General features: G+C 43.0%; 3 protein-coding genes across 5 annotated transcripts; 1 reads left to right on the forward strand and 2 right to left on the reverse strand.

Annotated features, from left to right (window-relative positions):
• Positions 1-52: 52 nt before the first annotated feature.
• LOC311048603 (acidic mammalian chitinase-like) lies at positions 53-4193 on the reverse strand (the record flags this gene model as incomplete). The annotated part of the gene is made up of 11 exons (XM_084061867.1): positions 53-348; positions 476-614; positions 705-824; positions 1223-1402; positions 1912-2032; positions 2207-2337; positions 2826-2976; positions 3164-3220; positions 3304-3505; positions 3598-3627; positions 4169-4193. The coding sequence occupies 11 exons, from the start codon at positions 4191-4193 to the stop codon at positions 53-55; spliced, it is 1452 nt and encodes a 483-aa protein (XP_083917993.1).
• Positions 4194-7093: 2900 nt separating this feature from the next.
• On the reverse strand, positions 7094-21093 carry LOC311048604 (acidic mammalian chitinase-like; the record flags this gene model as incomplete). The annotated part of the gene is made up of 14 exons (XM_084061868.1): positions 7094-7393; positions 7568-7735; positions 7820-7945; positions 8360-8542; positions 8640-8760; positions 8893-9023; positions 11204-11502; positions 15879-15885; positions 18408-18509; positions 19921-20071; positions 20179-20235; positions 20339-20540; positions 20633-20662; positions 21069-21093. 14 exons carry the CDS (start codon positions 21091-21093, stop codon positions 7094-7096), a joined length of 1902 nt encoding a protein of 633 aa, XP_083917994.1.
• LOC311048882 (uncharacterized protein) lies at positions 13091-18769 on the forward strand. Of its 3 annotated transcripts, XR_014601133.1 has the most exons (5): positions 13091-13198; positions 13496-13537; positions 14206-14290; positions 15206-15300; positions 16273-16534. XR_014601133.1 is itself a non-coding variant. In XM_084062205.1 (4 exons), exons 1-4 carry the CDS (start codon positions 16006-16008, stop codon positions 18555-18557), a joined length of 330 nt encoding a protein of 109 aa, XP_083918331.1. In that variant the 5' UTR covers positions 15963-16005; the 3' UTR covers positions 18558-18769. The 3 variants fall into 3 exon arrangements, 2 of the variants coding, with proteins under 2 accessions (XP_083918331.1, XP_083918330.1); XM_084062205.1 differs by lacking the exons at positions 13091-13198; positions 13496-13537; positions 14206-14290; positions 15206-15300 and adding exons at positions 15963-16012; positions 17661-17732; positions 18379-18769 and having other exon boundaries at positions 16273-16344; XM_084062204.1 differs by lacking the exons at positions 13091-13198; positions 13496-13537; positions 14206-14290; positions 15206-15300 and adding exons at positions 17661-17732; positions 18379-18769 and having other exon boundaries at positions 15966-16344.
• Positions 21094-21840: the final 747 nt, after the last annotated feature.

The following is a 21840-nucleotide window of genomic DNA, read 5'->3' on the forward strand; positions in this document are numbered from 1 at the left end:
ATGGTCTTGGATTGCCCAGAACAACTTAGACAATTTGGAACTATGACCTCGTTCAAGCCCAGTTGCAGCAGTTGCAGCTGGTGTCGAACACAAGGCCAGAAGCGCAGTTCTGCTGGTAGGTACGTCCCTGGGAGCACTGGTAGTAGTGGTTCTTGTTGGTGGGGTCTGGGTAGAGTCCGCTAGTCTTGCCAGTGCAGAATCCAGATCCGCCACTGCTTCCTCCACCTCCACTAGGCTGGGGCTGAGGTTTTGGCTGGGGCTGGGGCTGAGGCTTTGGCTGGGGCTGAGGCTGTGGCTGGGGCTGGGGCTTGGGGAATGGTGGCAGAGGTTGTTGGCGAGATGTGCAGCCTGCATTAGGACAAAGTGGATATACGCTATGTCAGGAGATGTACGTAACTCTGATGGAGTCTGTGTAGAAATATTAAAGCATGCACTTGGTTTTGTATGTGTGTGAGTGTAAGATAGTGCATGTTACCAGCTCCGGCTCCCAGGCCAGTCTTGAGGGTGCTGATCAGTGGGAATTTTCCGGCATTACAGAAGGTGCCGCTGAAGTCATCCATGTCCATACTCCAGACAAAACCTCCTCCAAAACCACTCTTCTTCAGCCAGTCAGCCTGTAGATGGACCAAGTGGTTAAAAGTAAGTGCGGAAACAGTAGACAATGGCTACAAATCTGAACAATATGTCAAACACAAATTTTGCACCTTGATCTGGTAGCTCTTGGGGTTGTCGTATCCAACCCAGATACTGCTACTGTAGGAATAAGGCACATCCTGGATGGCATCCCAGGCCTGAGTGGCTCCCTTATTAATGAAGTCGCAGATCTGAAGAGATTTAGATTCAAGGTTCAAAGTGCTTTATCGTCACATGAATACAGCCTATAGCAACATGGCAAGCAGCGAAATTCTTCTACTCTGAGCTTCCTCAACAGTGGGGAAGAAAACAAAGGTATGTCTGAATAAAAATAGGGAAATTCATTTAAATAAGACGCAGGCACGCACGCATGCATGCCCACACCCACACCCACACACACACACACACACACACACACACACACACACACACACACACACACACACACACACGCCACTTAGCCACTTGAACCCTTGCATTGTGGGCATTGTCATAATTGGCGAACTTTCTGTGAAAGTAGGTGAACATTAGCCCAAAATAGCCAATTTGTAGGCCCACGACGTGTCATGGATTTAAGTGGAATAAATACCTCATAGTAGGACCAGAATCCAGTATTTAGGGTGTAAGGTCCACGAGGTCCAGGTCCAGCATCGTAAGAACCAATAGCAGTACCACCAGAAATGCCAAAGTTGTGACCATAGGAGGCAAAACCAACCAGCAGCTTCTCAGCTGGGGCACCCATGCTCTTCCAGTAGTTCATAGTCCAGTCCTATGGACAACAGCCATTCTTTAAATTCCTTACAGTACAGATATTCATCCACACAATACCACGATACAAATGTAGAGAGGAACCTCCTCACTCACCACCAGTGGTGTAAAGTAACTAAGTGCATTTACTCAAGTACTGTACTTTTTACTTTAGTGGAGTATTGCCAATTTTCAATACTTTTACATCTACTCCACAACATCTCTGAGGAAAATACTGTACTTTTATGTCACTACAATATTTGACAACTTTAGTTACTAGTTACTTTGCAGATATACATTATTATATCATAAAATATACATTAACCACTTCAGCCCTATTTTATACATACTGTAGGCTATGCGACGCGTTGTGAGCTTGTAGATCGGCTATTTTCAAACATTTTAGTACTTTTACTTTTGGTACTTGAAGTATATTTTGAACACAGGCCTTGTAACAGAGTATTTCTACATTGAGGTATTGATACTTTTACTCAAGTAAAAAATGTGAGCACTTTTTCCACCACTGCTCACCACATTGTAGTATTCACGATACCATCCCTTGTCAACTGGGTCCTTGAACAGGGGGCTGTTCTCTGTAAGAGTGTTGCCACTCTGGTAGTCGTAGGTCATCACATGCAAGTAGTCCACGGTACTGGTAAAAGGACATCAGGAGTAAAGGTTTTGCTGGTTCATGGCTAAAGAAGGGTTCCGCTGTGTGTATGTTTGTGCTTTAATTATGTGCTTGGTGATGAATGTGTGTTCCGCTGTGTGTATGTTTGTGCTTTAATTATGTGCTTGGTGATGAATGTGTGTTCTCTATACTGACGCTCCGAGCTTGGGAATCTGGTCCTTGTATGCAGAGTCGATGTTCATCCTTCCACCAGCGACGGCAGCGGTGAGCATCAGACGAGGACGGTTGGTCTGCGTACCTTCAGCCTCAAAGGCAGCCACCATCTCCTACAGAGAGAGACACCGGGATGGTGAAGGAGAATGATGAGGGTGTCAGTAGCCTATTATCCTCAAGGATGGCTTCATGTATTTCACTCTTACTTCTATGTATACTGTTGCAACTTTTTTAGGGATTCTATTTAGCAATATCTATTCTCTCATGTGACATATCTACGTCTTCCAGACTGGAAGGCTGGGAGGCGGATGGCCTTCCCACGGGGAAGGCAGGAAGTTTACTCGTAGAAACTGACTGTGAACCTCCAAAAGCACTTTCACTTCTTTCACAAGGCGAAGGTGAAACCAGCCTGATGGAGATCTGTGCCCTGCGGAGCACTTCATTCTAGTTCTTGTTGTTTTGTTTTAATATTTTGTTTCCCAACTCAGATTTTGACTGACGTTAAGTGTATACTTGCATTGGGAAATATTTTCATAACTATTATACAGTTGTGGCAGAGGTCAAAATGTGTTGCTTCCACTTATCATGATAGAAGGCTGACCTGACACAGGGTAGTGAAGAGCTCCACGGTAGGTCCAGCTGGGTACTCCCAGTCGATATCCAGACCATCAAAGTCATACTGACGCAGGAACTTGATCACGCTGGTGATGAAGATCTGACGGGTACCAGCACTGCCCACCATGTTCACGAACCTGGTGTGGGGGAGAGAGAAAAAAAGAGAGAAAGAGAAAAAAAAAGAGAGAGAGAGAGACAGAGAGAGAGAGAGAGAGAGAGAGAGAGAGAGAGAGAGAGAGAGAGAGAGAGAGTCACACAAGGGCTTTTTACCCATTCCTGAGGCTCCTGTCACTGGAGTTATTGATCGTCTTCTTTAATACTCACGGTGTGGTGCCCATGCCCCATCCACCAATGGCCATGAGGGTCTTCAGGTTAGTATTCCTGCAAAAAAAAACACTCTGAGTTCTCACACCTTTGCCTATGTGCGTGCGTGCGTGCGTGCGTGCGTGCGTGCGTCTGCTCACTGGTTCTTGAGAGCCTGAAACTCTTGAAAGAATTGCACGTCGTTCTTCTCGGTGGTCGTGATCATGTGATCTTTCATTCCAGCGAAGGCATAGATGATGTGGTCACAGAGACATGGGTCGATGTCCTTGGGCGTCATAGCTCCTCTACCGGGACGGTGCTGTCCCCAGTTGGTGAAATAACATGAGAGGATGTAGGAGGATCCTACAAGGTACGAGAGACACAGTTAGAGCTGTTACACTTTCTTATTCTGCCATTTGAGAGTAGAGTATCACACCAAATGGACAAAGTCTTACCTAGCTGCACGTGCAGCAGGAGAGCCAGTCCTGCAGAAAGAGAGATAAAGGTGGAGAGTCAGTGAGAGAGAAAGGTTGGTTCAGTGAGGAAAAGCACTCAGACGTAAAGCTGCAGTCTGTAACTTTAATTTCCTACCCAGCATGTGAACACAAAGTAATACCGCTCTTTTCAGATGGAATCCAATGGAAACAAGACCGCAAGGACTTTTTTGGGTGATTTCCTTTTAGACAAGTGTTTGACTGTACTTGTGCTGTTTTTACATTTCTGTCTAACAAAATATTCAATCAATCAATCAATCAATCCCTGCTTGATGGCCAGGGGAGAATATGAGCTTCAGACAATACTACTTGCCTCTCCAGTAGCTGTACTTCCTGACATGTTCTAAATGTCTTAAAATAATTTCCACAGCTCAAAAATATGTATTAAATCAAGCATACATTTTCCTTTAAGCATTATATGAATCATAATGTTAAACAATGTATTTACAACAATAGATTCTGTTTCAAGTTAGCGTTAATTTCCTCTGCAAAGACAACGGGAGAATTTGCTCTCAACAGTTTCTCAGCTTACCAACGCAGATGAGAAGCTTCCCCATGTTGCCTCAGTACAACTAACTGACGGCCAGAAGCCTCTTATATACAGTCCTTTCCTCTCCTTATCTGTAAACCATGTTTGTTCTGGCTTCATTATTCTGCTAGATCAGCAGTCACTTCATTAATTTGCTTGGTCAGGAGTTGCCCTTTCTATTTTCCATGTGGCTTTGCTACTGTACTTTAATTATGCTGATAACTTTCAACTGTCATTCAATAATTATATGATTTTTCAAGTCAAATAAAGGTTATTATTAATAACAATGTTTACACATTCCAACACATAACAACAACACTTTTGCATGGCTTCAAAAACAACATTTGTGGATGTTTTAATTTCGCTTTTTCAAGGTTAAAGTATAATACTGTACTGGACACAACAAACCATACATTACAACTAGTCCCAGCTTCCGACATGTACAGTATCACACATAAAAAAAAAACAGTAATGGCTTATTTTCTATATTTTGTATTTGTTTACATTTTCTCAAATCATACACAATGTACCAAACTACCTGAATAATTGAGTCAATATTGGTTAAACCTCACTGAGTCCTTAAAGGACAATTCTGGGCAAAAATGACACAAATCTATTTTCCTATAATTATTGTTTTGTGTAAAAGGTTGAAGCTGTTGCTCCTGGTATGCAGTAGCTGCCCCAGACCACCAGCTGTTTAGTCTATCTACAGTATGTCCCATAAAACCATAATTTAGTTTTCACAGACAGTGAAAGATGGTTAGTCAAACAGACACCTAATGGTTTACCCCAAGGAAGCGACCATTGTTGCCCAGCGAGCAGCCTGCAAAGTGCGCCACACAATGGTTTGCTGCTGCATCAAGCAATGTGGTATACATGCACAATGCAGAGAGCTCCACTTCGAGCTCTGTGCATTGCAGTCAAAGTTCAACCTTGCTGAACTATGTGATGAATCCATGTGTGGCCAACAGTCAAGGGAAACAAAGCATTCAGCCAGGTACGGAAAGGAAACTGGAGGTGAAAAGTGGAGATGGATAAAAATGGAAAAGAGTCAGTCTTTTATCCTTGAAAATGTTTAAGCAACATTATTTATGATTTGTAGGTTTTATGCAATCTAAATAAAATAAATTAAGGGAAAAAATCTAGTATTGAAAGATGGATGGTCTGAATTACCTGAATTATTTGCAACAGGTTTGCATTATTGAGACCTCAGGCGGAAAACGCTGTTTTGGAGACTTCACCTATGTTTTAACAGCTTGTTGTTGGTAGTAATTGTTATGCGTTCCCCATCAATAGCTCTTCAGACCTATTAAAGTTTCTTGATTGAGATGATATGTTCTTCTGTTATGTTATGTTAATTTACTATCATCTTTTATGATTGGGGTGAATTTGACCAGAAATGTAGTATACTCAATGGCCTTTGGCCATGTCTAATACCACCCTCATGCCTTGATGTTTTTTAAATGCTTTCCCGGGAATTTACCAGTGTACAACTGCATATGCCAGGTATAGCTGGACTGTTCATCACATGCTTCCTATGTTTTAATAAAGCAATAAGCCACTAGAGATCACACTTTAGTGAGTATTTATAATGGCTGAAGGGCGTAGTGAGGCACAAGGTGTTAGCCGAGTGCCTCCGACCCTCTAAGCCATTATAAAATTGAGGTAAACTGAGACCTCACGTACGTGGCTTATTGCTTTTCTAAAACGGTTAAAAATATGGCAACATGAAAATCATAGACACGCCACAATTAAAACCACTCTTAATATTTCACTACAAGAACAACTTCTACAAATAAGTAGTTCCCGGCTACCAGGAAGAGCCACTTCCTCCTGACAGAGACTAGTGCCTGTTTACTCAGCCAGTCCATTGAGATGGCTGGGTGCTGTACGTTAACTTTTCACATAAAGAAACAAAACATATCTGTTAGCTCAATCTCATTGTAACTAAGATATTCCATAGAAATTCGTATTTCTTTAAAGCCAGATATAGCTACTACGTCTTTGAACTTCCCGTGTAAACTGCTAGCCTAGCTACTTAGCCTTGCAGCCGAGAATCCAGCAGAGATCCGCTGGATCACTGTAGAAATAAAGAACGCACCTGTGATTCATAAAGAGCTGATCTAAGGAGTAGATTATAGTGTTTTCTCAACACACGCTCACTCCCAAAATTGCCTATTGTGACTTCTTGGGACAAATGTGGCCAAACGTCAACATGTGACCCTGCGGGGGTACCAGCGGGATCACATGGTGACGTCCCGGTCACTTCCGCACTTCAGGAATGTGGAAGTGCCGCACTACTAAACGGAAACCAGCTAATCAGAATCAAGGATTGGGATATTTGACCGGTTTTCTTGGTATGTATTGTCTGAAGGGACAATGCCCATGAAATTACAACCAGGTAATTGCTAAAACCATTTGTCCCATACATCCCGTATTGTAGACATCAAAGCATATGACATGGAAATGTCTATAGAAACAATAGATGGAAATATTGCCCTTACGGCGTCAGCATTCCAATGACTTGACTTGTACACTCCTTATGCAATTAATGGTGTTACAAAGAGCTCAAATGCTATGTCTTAGACATGCCTGACAGCATGTGTGGTGGGGGCTGAAACCATTTTGATGACATTAGCTGCAGTCTACGTACTAAATAACCTACACATGGGACCCACTGTATCTACAGTATCCTACGCCACTCGCTTGGAACTTTTCGAAAGTGAATAACACTCAAGTGGAGTCATAATGGCTGGATTAGAAAAAGGCAGATGAGAAAAATAAAATAACTTAGAAAGTCCTGGTTGTTTTCAATCCCATTTTATTTCCACCTTCATGTGACAGTGTGGTCTTTGATTAACAGAATATTTACATCAAGCTCCAATACACCTAAACATCAACGAAGACAAAGTGAAACCATGACCTCGTTCAAGCCCAGTTGCAGCAGTTGCAGCTGGTATCGAACACGAGGCCAGCAGCGCAGTTCTCTTCATAGGTACGTCCCTGGGCACAGTTGTAGTAGTGGTTCTTGTTGGTGGGGTCTGGGTAGAGTCCGTCACTCTTGCCAGCGCACCATCCAGATCCTCCACTGCTTCCTCCACCACCTCCACTAGGCTGGGGCTGAGGTTTGGGCTGGGGCTTGGGCTGAGGCTTGGGCTGTGGCTGGGGCTTTGGCTGGGGCTGGGGCTGGGGCTGGGGCTGGGGCTGTGGCTGTGGCTGTGGCTGTGGCTGTGGCTGTGGCTGTGGCTGTGGCTGTGGCTTGGGGAATGGTGGCAGAGGTTGTTGGCGAGAAGTGCAGCCTGTAATAGAAATAGAGGACAAAGTGGATAATACTGTATGTCAGGAGATGTAACTCTGATGGAGTCTGTGTAGAAATATTAAAGCATGCATTTGGTTTTGTACGTGTGTGAGTGTAAGATAGTGCATGTTACCAGCTTCGGCTCCCAGGCTAGTCTTGAGGGTGCTGATCAGTGGGAATTTTCCAGCATTACAGAAGGTGCCGGTGAAGTCATCCATGTCCATACTCCAGACAAAACCTCCTCCGAAACCACTCTTCTTCAGCCAGTCAGACTGTAGACGGACAGAGTGGTTAAAAAAAATGCGGAAACAGTAGAGAGTGGCTACAAATCTGAACAATATGTCATAATTTTGCACCTTGATCTGCAAGCTCTTGGGATTGTCATATCCAACCCAGATACTGCTTTTGAGGTTGTAGGCATAGGGCACATCCTGGACGGCATCCCAGGCCTGAGTGGCTCCCTTATTAATGAAGTCGCAGATCTGATAAAAAGAAAAGATTTAGATTCACGGTTCACAGTGTCACATGAATGCACAAAACAGCCTATATAGCAATATGGCAAGCAGCGAAATTCACCAACAATGTGGAAGAAATGGTAAGTCTGAATAAAAATAGGGAAATTCATTCAAATAAGACTCTTTGTCTCTTGACTCGAGCATGTGCGCATACACTGTATACATGCTTAAAATACTTTATACTTAAAACGCTTAAAAAAGTTAAATAAGCAATAATTGAGAATAGAAACAGCAATAAGGGGGGGGGGGGGCTTATTTAATGATTATAGTGCCAAGTGCGTGCACACACGCGCACACACACACACACACACACACACACACACACACACACTTAGCCACTTAGCCACTTGAACCCTAACATTGAAGTGGTTAAATAAATACCTCATAGTAGGACCAGAATCCAGTATTTAGGGTGTAAGGTCCACGAGGTCCAGGTCCAGCATCGTAAGAACCAATAGCAGTTTGGCCACCAGAAATGCCAAAGTTGTGACCATAGGAGGCGAAACCAACCAGCAGCTTCTCAGCTGGGGCACCCATGCTCTTCCAGTAGTTCATGGTCCAGTCCTATGGACAACAGCCATTCTTTACATTCTTTACAGCACAGATCCATGCAGTACCACGATACAAATGTGACAAAATACAGAGGAACCTCCTCACTCACCACATTGTAGTATTCACGATACCATCCCTTGTCAACTGGGTCCTTGAACAGGGGGCTGTTCTCTGTAAGAGTGTCGCCACTCTGGTAGTCGTAGGTCATCACATGCAAGTAGTCCACGGTACTGGTAAAAGGACATCAGGAGTAAAGGTTTTGCTGGTTTATGGCTAAAGAAGGGTTCAGCTGTATGTTTGTGTTTTAATCCCATATTATGTGCTTGGTGATGAATGTGTGTTGGTGTGTTCTCTATACTGACGCTCCGAGCTTGGGAATCTGGTCCTTGTATGCAGAGTCGATGTTCATCCTTCCACCAGCGACAGCAGCGGTGAGCATCAGACGAGGACGGCTGGTCTGCGTACCTTCAGCCTCAAAGGCAGCCACCATCTCCTGCAGAGAGAGATTCGTGAAGGAGATTGATGAGGGTGTTGGTATTATCCTCAAGGATGGCTTTATTCATTCCACTCTTACGTCTACGTATACTGGTTGCAACTTTTTAGGGCTGAGGGGGACTTCCGGAATTCGGCTATTGTTTTTCTTTAAAAATTATGAACTTCCCACATAGCAAAACCTATGCAGACTGGTCTGGCCCAAATGCCGTTTTCGTTCCGGCAGTCTGGCAGACCTCCGGCAGAATATCACTCCGGCAAGTGGTATGTGGACCGGATGTGAGCCAGGTCTGGCAATGATGGCACCGGTTACATGATGGCAAGCCGCATATGGGCCGAGTATAGATTGGGTTAATTTGGCCCACATTAGGCATTTTTGTATCTGGCCCACAGGTGTTTTGGGTTCATTTGGCCCACATTGGGCATTTTTGTATCTGGCCCACAGGTGTTTTGGGTTCATTTGGCCCACGTTAGGCATTTTACAATCTGGCCCACAGGTGTTTTAGGTTCATTTGGCCCACGTTAGGCATTTTTGTATTTGGCCCACATGTATTTTGTGTTCATTTGGCCCACATTGGGCATTTTTGTATCTGGTCCACAGGTGTTTTGGGTTCATTTGGCCCACATTAGACATTTTTGTATCTGGCCCACAGGTGTTCTGGGTTCATTTGGCCCACATTGGGCATTTTTGTATCTGGCCCACAGGTGTTTTGGGTTAATTTGGCCCACGTTAGACATTTTTGTATCTGGCACACATGTGTTTTGGGTTCATTTGGCCCACATTAGGCATTTTTGTATCTGGCCCACAGGTGTTTTGGGTTCATTTGGCCCACGTTAGGCATTTTACAATCTGGCCCACAGGTGTTTTGGGTTCATTTGGCCCACGTTAGCCATTTTTGTATCTGGCCCACATGTATTTTGTGTTCATTTGGCCCACATTGGGCATTTTTGTATCTGGTCCACAGGTGTTTTGGGTTAATTTGGCCCACATTAGACATTTTTGTATCTGGCCCACATGTGTTCTGGGTTCATTTGGCCCACATTGGGCATTTTTGTATCTGGCCCACAGGTGTTTTGGGTTCATTTGGCCCACGTTAGGCATTTTACAATCTGGCCCACAGGTGTTTTGGGTTCATTTGGCCCACGTTAGGCATTTTTGTATTTGGCCCACATGTATTTTGTGTTCATTTGGCCCACATTGGGCATTTTTGTATCTGGTCCACAGGTGTTTTGGGTTAATTTGGCCCACATTAGACATTTTTGTATCTGGCCCACATGTGTTCTGGGTTCATTTGGCCCACATTGGGCATTTTTGTATCTGGCCCACAGGTGTTTTGGGTTCATTTGGCCCACGTTATGCATTTTTGTATCTGGACCACATGTGTTTTGGGTTCATTTCATTTATTTTTGTATCTGGCACACAGGTTAGCCTTACTTCTATCTGGCCTGCATGTGTTTATGGGCTTATTTGGCCCAGATTAGCCTTATAATTAACAAGCCCTAAAGGGCGATCTCGCGCACATGGGTGCATGCACATGAGCCCTTGCACATGGGCGTTTTGGCATGTATACCCTTCTGCTGAGCTGGTTGAGTCACACTGTGATGTCAAAACAGGTCAGCTATATCCATATATGGGGTCTCTTTGGCTTGGATGTGTTGAATCCTAAATGGTAAATGGTGCATTTATATGGCACCTTTTTTATCCAAGTCCCTTGGATTAAAAAGGCTGCAAGGCAGCAACCTGCGTACTAGGAGCAATAAGGTTCAGAGTCTTGCTCAAGGACTCTTCGACATGTGGACCTTGAAAGTGTATTCTCCGGGGTGGGTAACCTCTCAGCACCCCACCCAAAATAGACTATTTTGAGCAGAAAACAAACCATGCCATGTCGGAACTACCATGTCATGTCGGAACTCAGCACACTACCACTGAAAGTCAATGGGGATGTGCTAAGAGTTCTGACACTTTCCGACATTGAAGGACGCATAAGAACCTTTGTTTATGTGAGTAGCGACGTAGTTTAGTTTATTTTGACTACAGTTTAGCGCCCGTAGTGCGGTGCCTCGCACGGTCCGTTTTTTTGTCATGCCGGAACCGGCTTGCCATAAGTGAGCCAGATCTGGGCCAGATCTGTTTGCCAGATTTGGCTGTGTTTTGGATGTGGATGTCTTTGCTCTTCGCACCATGGCAACCTCTTCCACCCCCTCCTGGGGGGCACCCACGATCCTGCCCGCCCCCCCAAACCCTCTGAGCCTTCTGAGTGAAAAGAGCTTGCTCTTTCTTCTGCTGTGCAGTGCATTGGCATCATCGGACCAGTCAAGCGAGCTGTTTAGGTGCACGCCCAGGAATTTGTAGCTGTCCACCAGCTCCACCGACTCTCCTTTGATGATGCTGGGTACTGGTGGGACCTTTCCTGCTTCTTCGGGGATCCACCGGCATCTCCTTAGTCTTGCCGGGGTTGAGTGGGAGGTGGCCCACCTCGCTCCATTGCACAAAGCCGTTCACCACGAATGTAACGTGGATAATGCAGCAAAGTGAATGGCAGTGATGACAAACACTCCTGAAGAAGAAACAGTAGTGCAGACACTCTCCAATGGAACTGTACGTGGAACTGATACTCACATGCACTTGCCAGTATCCTGAACATCAGCTGTACATGAGCTAAGCAACAAAGTCCTTATGAAAATATGTAATTCTTATACTCCAAAACGGCACTGCAACACGGCTGTCTCTGTAAAAAATGACACATGACTCAGAGTTTGAACACCTGTTCCATAACAGGCTTTGAGAACCCACACATGTGGGACTGGACTCCTGATTGGCTGTCAACTATGAATAAATCAAAACTCAAAACCCTCCTTTGAGGGGTTTCCACATGGGTCTGTAACTCAGACATGACAGCATGTAATGGTTTGACATCCTGTAATATTGTTTTAAATACCGGGGTCCCACAGGGTGTCTTGCCACATTCTCTTCTCCATAAACACAAACAAAATCACATGCAATAACAATGGACTGTCATTCTTTAAATATGCAGGTGACAAGCGCTCTCTGACCACTTGTGGACATGCATGGTTCTCCCTGAAGCTGAGTGTCAGTATAAGACCCAAAAGCGCATGTTCCTCCTGAGGAGTCTGAATGATTTTAATAACAAGGACAGTTTAACAGTATTGAATCAGTTCTCACATTCAACACATCACAAAAAAAGTTAAAAACAACAACTCACAAGAATCATTAAACAATAAAGCTACCGAAATCACCCACCACACCAATATGTGTCTCTGTTTTGCAGTAAAAAGTAAGGCAGATCATCAAGGACCCTTCAAACTGGGTTGAGGGGGTTCCAGGGGTACCCAGTTAAATGACATGACAGAGCCTTTTACTCTGTTATAAGTAAAAGGCCTGTGTTCAAATTGTTACTTGAGTAAAAGTACAAAAGTATTGGCATCAAAATACTTAAAGTATCAATAGTAAAAGTACTAAAATGTTTGAAAATAGCAGATCTACAAGCTCACAACACGGCGCCAATGCAACACGTTGTGAGCTTGTAGATCTGCTATTTTCATTATAATTTATATCTGCAAAGTAACTAAGTATAAAGTTTTCAAATAATTGTAGTGGAGTAAAAGTACATTATTTGTCTCTAAGTTGTAGTGGAGTAGAAGTAAAAGTATTGAGAATGGGAAATACTCCAGTAAAAAAAAAATACCTAAAAATGTTACTTTAGTACAGTGAGTAAATACACTTATTAACTTTACACCACTGTGATCTACAAGCTCACAACACATCGCTTTGTGACGCGTTGTGAGCTTGTAGATCTGCTATTTCCAAAGGATTTTATACACATGATAACTTGTAAAATGGGACATTGTGCATAATGAGTACTTTTACTTTGAGTACTGAAGTATATTTTGATGCCAAAAAATGAAAACCCTCCAACTCTATTCCCATTGCCTGAGAGACAAGAGCCTGCGGTGATTGGTCGTGATGGTTTCCCTGACAACCGATAAAACCTGCGCTCATTGGTCGTCCCTCAGAACACACCCCCGTGTCCTGTGCTCTCATTGGTTGCATGACTCCAGCGCATGGGATAACCAGCTCAGCTGGTCTAATCAGCAGCAGCTGTGACTGAGATTGTCTTTGGGAGACGTCGACAGAACACAGAACAGCAAAAAGAGGTATGTTTATGCATTTATAATTATTTAGATCACGTCTGAACATTAATGGTTGAGAAATAACGTTGTGACTCAACATATGCTGCACATAATGTAAGATTCTGTTGGTTAGTTAGCCTGTAGTGTAACAGGTATTTCCTTGTAAACACAAACCGTTTGTTTGGACGTTTTAAAAGACAACATGCTATTAAAACAAAAGTATCTTGCCTTTTGTATATAGAATACATAGGTGTGTGGCCTTTTCTACTGTTTATCATGAAGTTGCCTCAATAATCTATATTTATTTTACTTATATTGCAGGGCTTTGTAGGCCAGGGGGGACTTTTAATAAGCAAGTCAAAGGTAAGGTTCCATTGGTACACTCTTGAGTTACTGACACGTAAGGGTCCATTTGGTTCCATTTGTACACTGTGAGTGTACACATGTAACCAAATGGACCCTGACAGGTCTGTAACTGACAGTATACATGGAACCAAATGGACCCTTACAGATCTGTAAGAGTTACAGACCTGTACGGGTCCATTTGGTTCCATTTGTACACTCACAGTTACAGATATGTAAGGGTCCATTTGGTTACATGTGTACACAGTTACAGATATGTAAGGGTCCATTTGGTTACATGTGTACACTCACAGTTACAGATATGTAAGGGTCCATTTGGTTCAATTGGTACTCTCAGAGTTAAAGGCCTGTAAGGGTCCATTTGGAATCTTGAGGGTCCCTGCTGAACCCCACCTGAGAACCACTGTACATTTAATGTGTTGGTTCTTAAAGTGGGTTTCTAGAGATGGTTCCTCCAGGTGTAAATACACTTCTCTTGTGGGGTTCCTTGGCGCACAACCTTTTCAAATCTGAAGCCAAATACAATTGACATGGAAATATTTGAGAACCACTGATATGATATAGACTTATAACTTATTTTAAGGTGAATTGTAATATGACAACTGTAAACAAAATTAGAGTTTGAATATACTGTATTGTTAGTTAATCAAACATTTCTTTCCTTGCAGGGCTGTGATTGTCATTGGTTGTATGACTCCAGCGCATGGGAGAAGTTCATTACTGTCTGATCAGCAGCTGTTATTTTCACAGCAAGTAAGTTCAATCTGGTTGATTCTGTTGCATCTCTGCGCTATCTTTTTCCTTGGTGTGCTAATAATCGTTCAAACAAGGCATATATATCATCAAAGACGTATTTGACTATCTGTCAGGACTTATCTAACTTGACTGCGTGACTCATTTACGCTGCACCGCACACACACCGCGTTTAGATGCGAGTGAGCAACAGGCATGCTGTCGCTGAAATATGGACCGTGGTGACAAACGCTCTAAAGTGTGGCTTCACTAAAGCCTTAGATCAAGACTATCGTATATGTATTTTATCAAATCTGACTTTTACTTTCGTATCTACGAGAGTCTTAGTGACCACACCCCCAGTTTGCCCTGAAATGTCACCGGTAAAACCTGGAGCTGTATGTCTCCAAACATGTAGAAATGCAAAACATAAGGTGCTTGCCCCAAATGTTAAGTAGGTGTCCAGAGTATTTGTGCAATGTATTAGTTCATATTTTTCAATAAAGAAGTGCTTTAATCCCATCTGTGGCCGAACGCCATTCCCCCCCCTCGTTTACTTCCTATTTACATGTAAATTGTGTAATTCCGGCTTTCACTAGATGCGCCACGTCACTACCGTCACTACAAGCTCACTGCCTTTTTAAAAAGGAGGAAAAAAATTAAAACGTGCAGCTCACTGTATAATCCACAAATGAATCGACTGTTGGAATAAAGGCGAGGATGTTACTCTATTCATTAAATGTCTTAAATTGACTAAGGCTTAAAAGAATAAAGTTACTTTATTCTTGTGTAAATATGTAGATGCATTGTTGTTTTTTAAAATGTATCTTCTCTCTCTTCCCCTTGCTCCATCTTCTTCCCTTTCTTTATGGAAATACACCCACTGTTTTACACCTGCAAACCTGTGATGTGATAAAGCTTTTCTCATTCTCATAGGTGTTGAACCAAATCTGCTGCCATTAGCTGATACCCAATCCCTAGAAAACCTGGAGGAGCGGCTACAAAATAGCCCCGACCTCAAAATCCAACTGGTAAGAATTTCAGTTCTACTCGGGGAAGACACACACACAAAACCCTTTTTGTTTATTGTGTAATGCTAACCCTTATCTTAAATTGGCTTCTAACAACTTTGCTGGGACATACAATATAGAATTGAGAAGCTAATTTAGTCAATCATGAAGGAACTCTGCTATTCTATAGCTACTGCTATTTTTTAAAGAATTGTGCAGTAAGTGATTTTGTTTATTAAAAGATAAACATATCTATATTCGGATGGCAATAATTACTATGAAGTGTTCAGTAACAGGGGTCTCCCTGTCTCTCCAGGTGTTTAGTAAACAGAACATGCATGTTATGGTCAGATACCAATGTTATCCAATCAGAGATGACTCATACAGGATAAACAAGTGAAATTGGAAATGATGACACAAAGAAGTGAGCAGTAGCAGTACTCCAAGTCTTTCGGGTGACTGAACTCATTTCGGCTGCTTGTACCTGTGACCTTATGCTTTTGGTCATGACCCACACTTCAGCACAGAGCACATCATCCTTAGTTCCAAATTCTTGTTCTAAACAAAATTGATTTATTTTCCCTTACTGTTTTATTTACCGTTGCACTGAGAATTAAGACACATTACTAAAGAAACATTCTCATGATTGCTTTGATTTCAGGTCTCCAGCGTCAGATGGAGGTGGGGGCAGAAGAGGCCGAGACAGGGGGTTCTCAAACAGCTCCAATGCAGAGTGAGTCTTGTCTAGAAAGATGGTGTGTTTACATTGATACAGTTCATTCTGGAATAGGGGTCTTGTCTGGCCATTAATAACTGAGCTTAAATTATCTTAAATTCCAAGTTCTTCTTCTAAACAATATGGATTTGTTTTTTCTTTTTTTTCCCTCCAGTTTTCCTTACTGCATTTTATTTTATTTATTTATTTTTTTACCGTTGCACCGAGAATCAAGCCCCATGACTAAAGAAACATTCTGATGTTTGCTTTGATTTCAGGTCTCCAGCGTCAGGTGGAGGTGGGGGCAGAAGAGACCGAGACAGGGGGTTCTCAAACAGCTCCAATGCAGAGTGAGTCTTGTCTAGAAAGATGGGGTGTTTACGTACAGTCAGTCCGGAAAGTATTCAGAATGCTTCACTTTTCCTACATTTTCTTATGTTACAGCCCTATTGAAAAAAGTATTTTTGAATATGTTTCCACAAGTTTGGCTCACATATTTTTGGGTAGTTTTGACCATTCCTTTTTGCAGAACAGCTGCAATATATGCCAGCTTATGTTCAGCTAAACAAAGTAACGTTTTAATTCAAATATCAACTTTAACGATCGGACCAACATCTAGGCTAAACATGTCACGTTTGATCTCTTCGCAGAGCATCAGTAGAATAATGATAAGTGGCTGAGCTCATCAGTATTAGTGTTGGGTCGATAGTCAAACTAGGCTATAGATTTTAAGATATAATGTCAAATGATTGAATAAATCTAAGATAGTCTAATTGATACTGTACAGTATCAGCGGCGCTATAGACAAATTGTTTCAAACAGGCTGTTTTAGAAACAATTTTACATCAAGTTGTGCAGATGTGAAGGCGAAATATATTGAACTTGCAACGAAAATGAGAAAATCAGATTGATCAGAATAAGAGGAATTAGAGGGGTGTGTTCTAAAATAATAGCCTACTCTACACTGAAGGTATGATAATGACTGCGCGTGCATGAGGACTCCAGTCTTTGAGCTCATGACAAAACACAAAGGTTGCATTCGTTCAGAAAATAATGTTTGATACGAGCTGTCCAGAAGGCTCTCATCCACTGCAATGTATTCACTGAACTTCTGGTAGATGTTATGCCACCGAAAGTGTCATGGCGCATCTCTATGGACGCAACCACGTGATGTATGACACTTCCTTATGAGATTTTCCTTGACGGCTACAAGGAAGTAACACGGAAGTATCCATTATTGTTTTACAATGGGCGGCGACACTACAGGCCAATCAAAGCCTTGTTTTTCCAGGGACTTCTGGGGTTGTTTCTTCAGTGCACTCAGGGCATGGTGCTGCAGCACATCAAGCGCACCGTAGATTCTGTCATGTGACGGGAAAGACCCGCGGTGATTGGCCAGTTTCTCCAAGAAACAAAAATGCCGACCATGTATGCTAATTACTGAGAATGTCCATCGGCCATTGCCGGATGAGGCATCTAGGTATTTATATCTATGCTTGTACCTGTGACCTTGTGCTTTTGGTCATGACCACATCTCATCTTTAGTTCCAAATTCTTGTTCTAAACAAAATGGATTTATTTTTCCTTACTGCGGTTTTATTTACCGTTGCACTGATAATTAAGACACATTACTGAAGAAACATTCTCATGATTGCTTTGATTTCAGGGCTTCAGCGTCAGGTGGAGGTGGGGGCAGAAGAGACAGAGACAGGCGCATGTGAAGGAGCTCCAATGCAGAGTGAGTCTTGTCTAGAAAGACATGGTGTGTTTACGTAGATACAGTTAGTTCTGGGATGGGGTCACGGCTCCAGACGTAACTTTTTCACTGGTGCCACTTAACTTTTCAGTAGGTAGCACCACCAAAAATTACTTACCCCCCCCCCCCCCCATATAGCCTACAGTATGTAGGAATTGTGTTTTAATATACTACTTAAGATGTCTGCCAATATTGATAATATGGTGTACCATCACTAGCTTAAGTTTTTAAGTGCTTTATTTATAAAGTACATACAAAGTTCTTTTTACATAGAAAAATAAATACTCCTGGGAAGAGGAAGAGGAAGAAATCGTTATTTACCCAGGGTTTGGACTAAGTTGCAGTAACTTATTTCTTGCCAGACCCTGCAGGATTGTTAATCACCCGGTGATTTTCATACCTAGTGTCGTGTTGGGGAGTCGAACTGGGAACCTCTCGGTAACAAGCCTGACCCTCTTAACCACTAGGTCACCGCATCCCTTGGGTATACAAGCCTAAATAATAAATTTACTTTGATGCTGCGTTTTCCCCCCTCTTTTCTTACACAGGTTTTTATTTATTTACTATTTTACCAATAATTAAGCCACTTGACTAAAGAACAACATTCTTATGTTTGCTTTGATTTCAGGACTCGGATCTCATCAGTTCTGTTCTGACAATGGCCAGAACAGCATCTACAACAGCCTCGTGGAGGAGGTCTGCCATCTCTGCGTGAACCTTGGTTCTGAGGGAGGTGCGAGCTACGTGGATGAGGGTCTCCTGGTACAGTTCTTTGTGACTCACAGTTGTCACATCGGAAATGTATAATGGACATGATGAGATTTGTTGACTCAGAACGTCAAATTCTGTGAGTTAAATTTTGGCGAGGGAGGACCGTCACTTCAGCAAAAAAGCACTACTTTTTTTTTCAGTTTACAGTTTCTTGTTAACTGCATTGTTCACATATTCCAAATGTTGACTGCATTGTTCATACACGCATTTGCCTCACATGGTTTGCAGTTTAATAATAAAAAAGCAGAAAACTTTATGCTTGTTTTTATTTTATCTTAGTCAATTATAGCCTGTGTATGGCATTTAGTATGGCTTGATTAAAGGAGAGAGCCTGACTAAAGCACAACCCCCCCTAAATAAGACCTTTGTCACACCCCATCTTAACTTCTACAGTTGACTTTTTTCATAGGTGCTCCTGTTTCCATAGTGGAAACACTGTTCTGGCTCATCACTGGGTCAGCACAGTGTGGCCCTTTACAGCTGGCCCATGCACGGTTCATGTATGTCTGAGCTTCTGGCAAACCGATCTGGCGCCAGACCAGGGGGTATAGACCATTGCTCCGAGCGAGCCATGACAAACTGCATGATCCGGGCCATAACTTTGCCAGCTTTGGGCCAGAACATTATGTCCACAGCTGGCCCTGTCCTGGCAAATGTATGGGCCAGCTGTGGGCACAGTGTTCTGGCCCTATGCTGGTGACCCATATCTGGGCCAATTATGGACACATTGTTCTGGGCTAGTTCTGGCCAACCATGCCTAGGCCAAGTATGGACACAGTGCTCTGGCCCTGTGCTGGCCAACCATGTCTGGGCCAGCTGTGGAAACACTATTCAGGCCCTGTGCTGGTGACCCATGTCTGGGCCAGCTGTGGAAACACTGTTCAGGCCCTGTTCTGGCGACCCATGTTTGGGCCAGCAGTGGAAACACTGTTCTGGCTCATCACTGGGTCAGCACAGTGTGGCCCTTTACAGCTGGCCCATGCACGGTTCATGTATGTCTGAGCTTCTGGCAAACCGATCTGGCGCCAGACCAGGGGGTATAGACCATTGCTCCGAGTGGGCCATGACAAAGAGCATGATCCGGGCCATAACTTTGCCAGGTCTTTTTTGCTATGTTCTGGCTCATCACTGGGTCAGCACAGTGTGGCCCTTTACAGCTGGCCCATATACGGTTCATGTATGTCTGAGCTTCTGGCAAACCGATCTGGCGCCAGACCAGGGGGTATAGACCATTGCTCCGAGTGGGCCATGACAAACAGCATGATCCGGGCCATAACTTTGCCAGGTCTTTTTTGCTATGTGGGTTTAAGTGTATACTTGCATTGGGTAAAAAAAAAAAACTATTATACAGTTGTGACAAGGCAGAGGTCATAATTTGTTATCATGATAGAAGGCTGACCTGACACAGAGTAGTGAAGAGCTCCACGGTAGGTCCGGCTGGGTACTCCCAGTCGATATCCAGACCATCAAAGTCATACTGACGCAGGAACTTGATCACGCTGGTGATGAAGATCTGACGGGTACCAGCACTGCCCACCATGTTCACGAACCTGGTGGTGGGGGTGGGGGGGGGGGGAGAGAGAGTCACACAAGGGCTTTTTACCCGTTCCTGAGGCTCCTGTCACTGGAGTAATTGATGCTCTTGTTTGATACTCACGGTGTGGTGCCCATGCCCCATCCACCAATGGCCATGAGGGTCTTCAGGTTACTATTCCTGAAAAAAACAAACAAAAAACAAACATTCTGAGTTCTCACACCTTTGCTTGCAAACATGTGTGTGTGCTTGAGTGCGTGCGTGCGTGCGTGAGTCTGCTCACTGGTTCTTGAGGGCCTGAAACTCTTGAAAGAATTGCACGTCGTTCTTCTCGATGGTCGTGATCATGTGATCTTTCATTCCAGCGAAGGCATAGATGATGTGGTCACAGAGACATGGATCAATGTCCTTGGGCGTCATAGCCCCTCTACCGGGACGGTGCTGTCCCCAGTTGGTGAAATAACAGGAGAGGATGTAGGAGGATCCTACAAGATACGAGAGACACAGTTAGAGCTGTTACGCTTTCTTATTCTGCCATTTGAGAGTAGAGTATCACACCAAATGGACAATGTCTTACCTAGCTGCACGTGCAGCAGGAGAGCCAATCCTGCAGAAAGAAAGAGAAATGAAGAGAGTCAGTGAGAGAGAAAGGTTGGTTCAGTGAGGAAAAGCACTCAGACGAAAAGCTGCAGTCCGTAACTTTAATTTCCTACCCAGAATGAGAACACAAAGTAACACCGCTCTTTTCAGATGGAATCCCTGCTTGGCCAGGGGAGATTATGAGCATCAGGCAGTACTACTTGCTTTACTAGTAGCTGTACTTCCTGACATGTTTTAATTGTCTTAACATAATTTCCACAGCTCAAAAATATGTATTGATATCAGGCATAAATTTGCCTTTAAGCATCATATGAATCATAATGTTAAACAATGTATTTAATCACAAGAATAGATTCTGCTTCAAGTTAGCGTTAATTTCCTCTGCAAAGACTCTCAACAGTTTCTCAGCTTACCAACGCAGATGAGAAGCTTCCCCATGTTGCCTCAGTACAACTAACTGACGGCCAGAAGCCTCTTATATACAGTCCTTTCCTCTCCTTATCTGTAAACCATGTTTGTTCTGGCTTCATTATTCTGCTAGATCAGCAATCACAGTCACATTAATTTGCTTGGTCAGGAGTTGCCCTTTCTATTTTCCACTAGCTTTGCTACTGTACATTAATTGTGCTGATAACTTTCAACTGTCATTCAATAATTATATGATTTTTTTGCTGACAAATATAAGTCAAATAAAGGTTATCATTATTCATTAATAACAATGTTTACACATTCCACTACATCCAACAATAACACTTTTGCATGGCTTCAAAAACGACATTGTGGAAGTTTTAACTTCACTTTTTTAAGGTTAAAGGATAATACCGTACTGGACACAACAACCCATACATTAATACTAGTCTAGTCCCAGTTTCCGACATGTACAGTATCACACATAAATAATAAATCAGTAATGGCTTATTTCCTTTATTTTGTATTTGTTAACCTTTTCTCATTTTCTGAAGTCATACAAAAATTACCAAACTTACCTGAATAATTGAGTCAATATCGGGTAAACCTCAGTGAGTCCTTAAAGGACATTTCTGGGCAAAAACGACATAAATCTATTTTCCTATTTTTATTGTTTTGTGTAAAAGTTTGAATCCGTTGCTCCTGGTATGCAGTTGCTGCTCAGCGAGCTCTCAGAACAAAGCCCCGCAACGTGCGCCACACAATGGTTTGCTGCTA

Source organism: Gymnoscopelus microlampas (genome assembly GCF_963454915.1).
Source record: "Gymnoscopelus microlampas genome assembly, chromosome: 7".
NCBI lineage: Eukaryota > Metazoa > Chordata > Actinopteri > Myctophiformes > Myctophidae > Gymnoscopelus > Gymnoscopelus microlampas.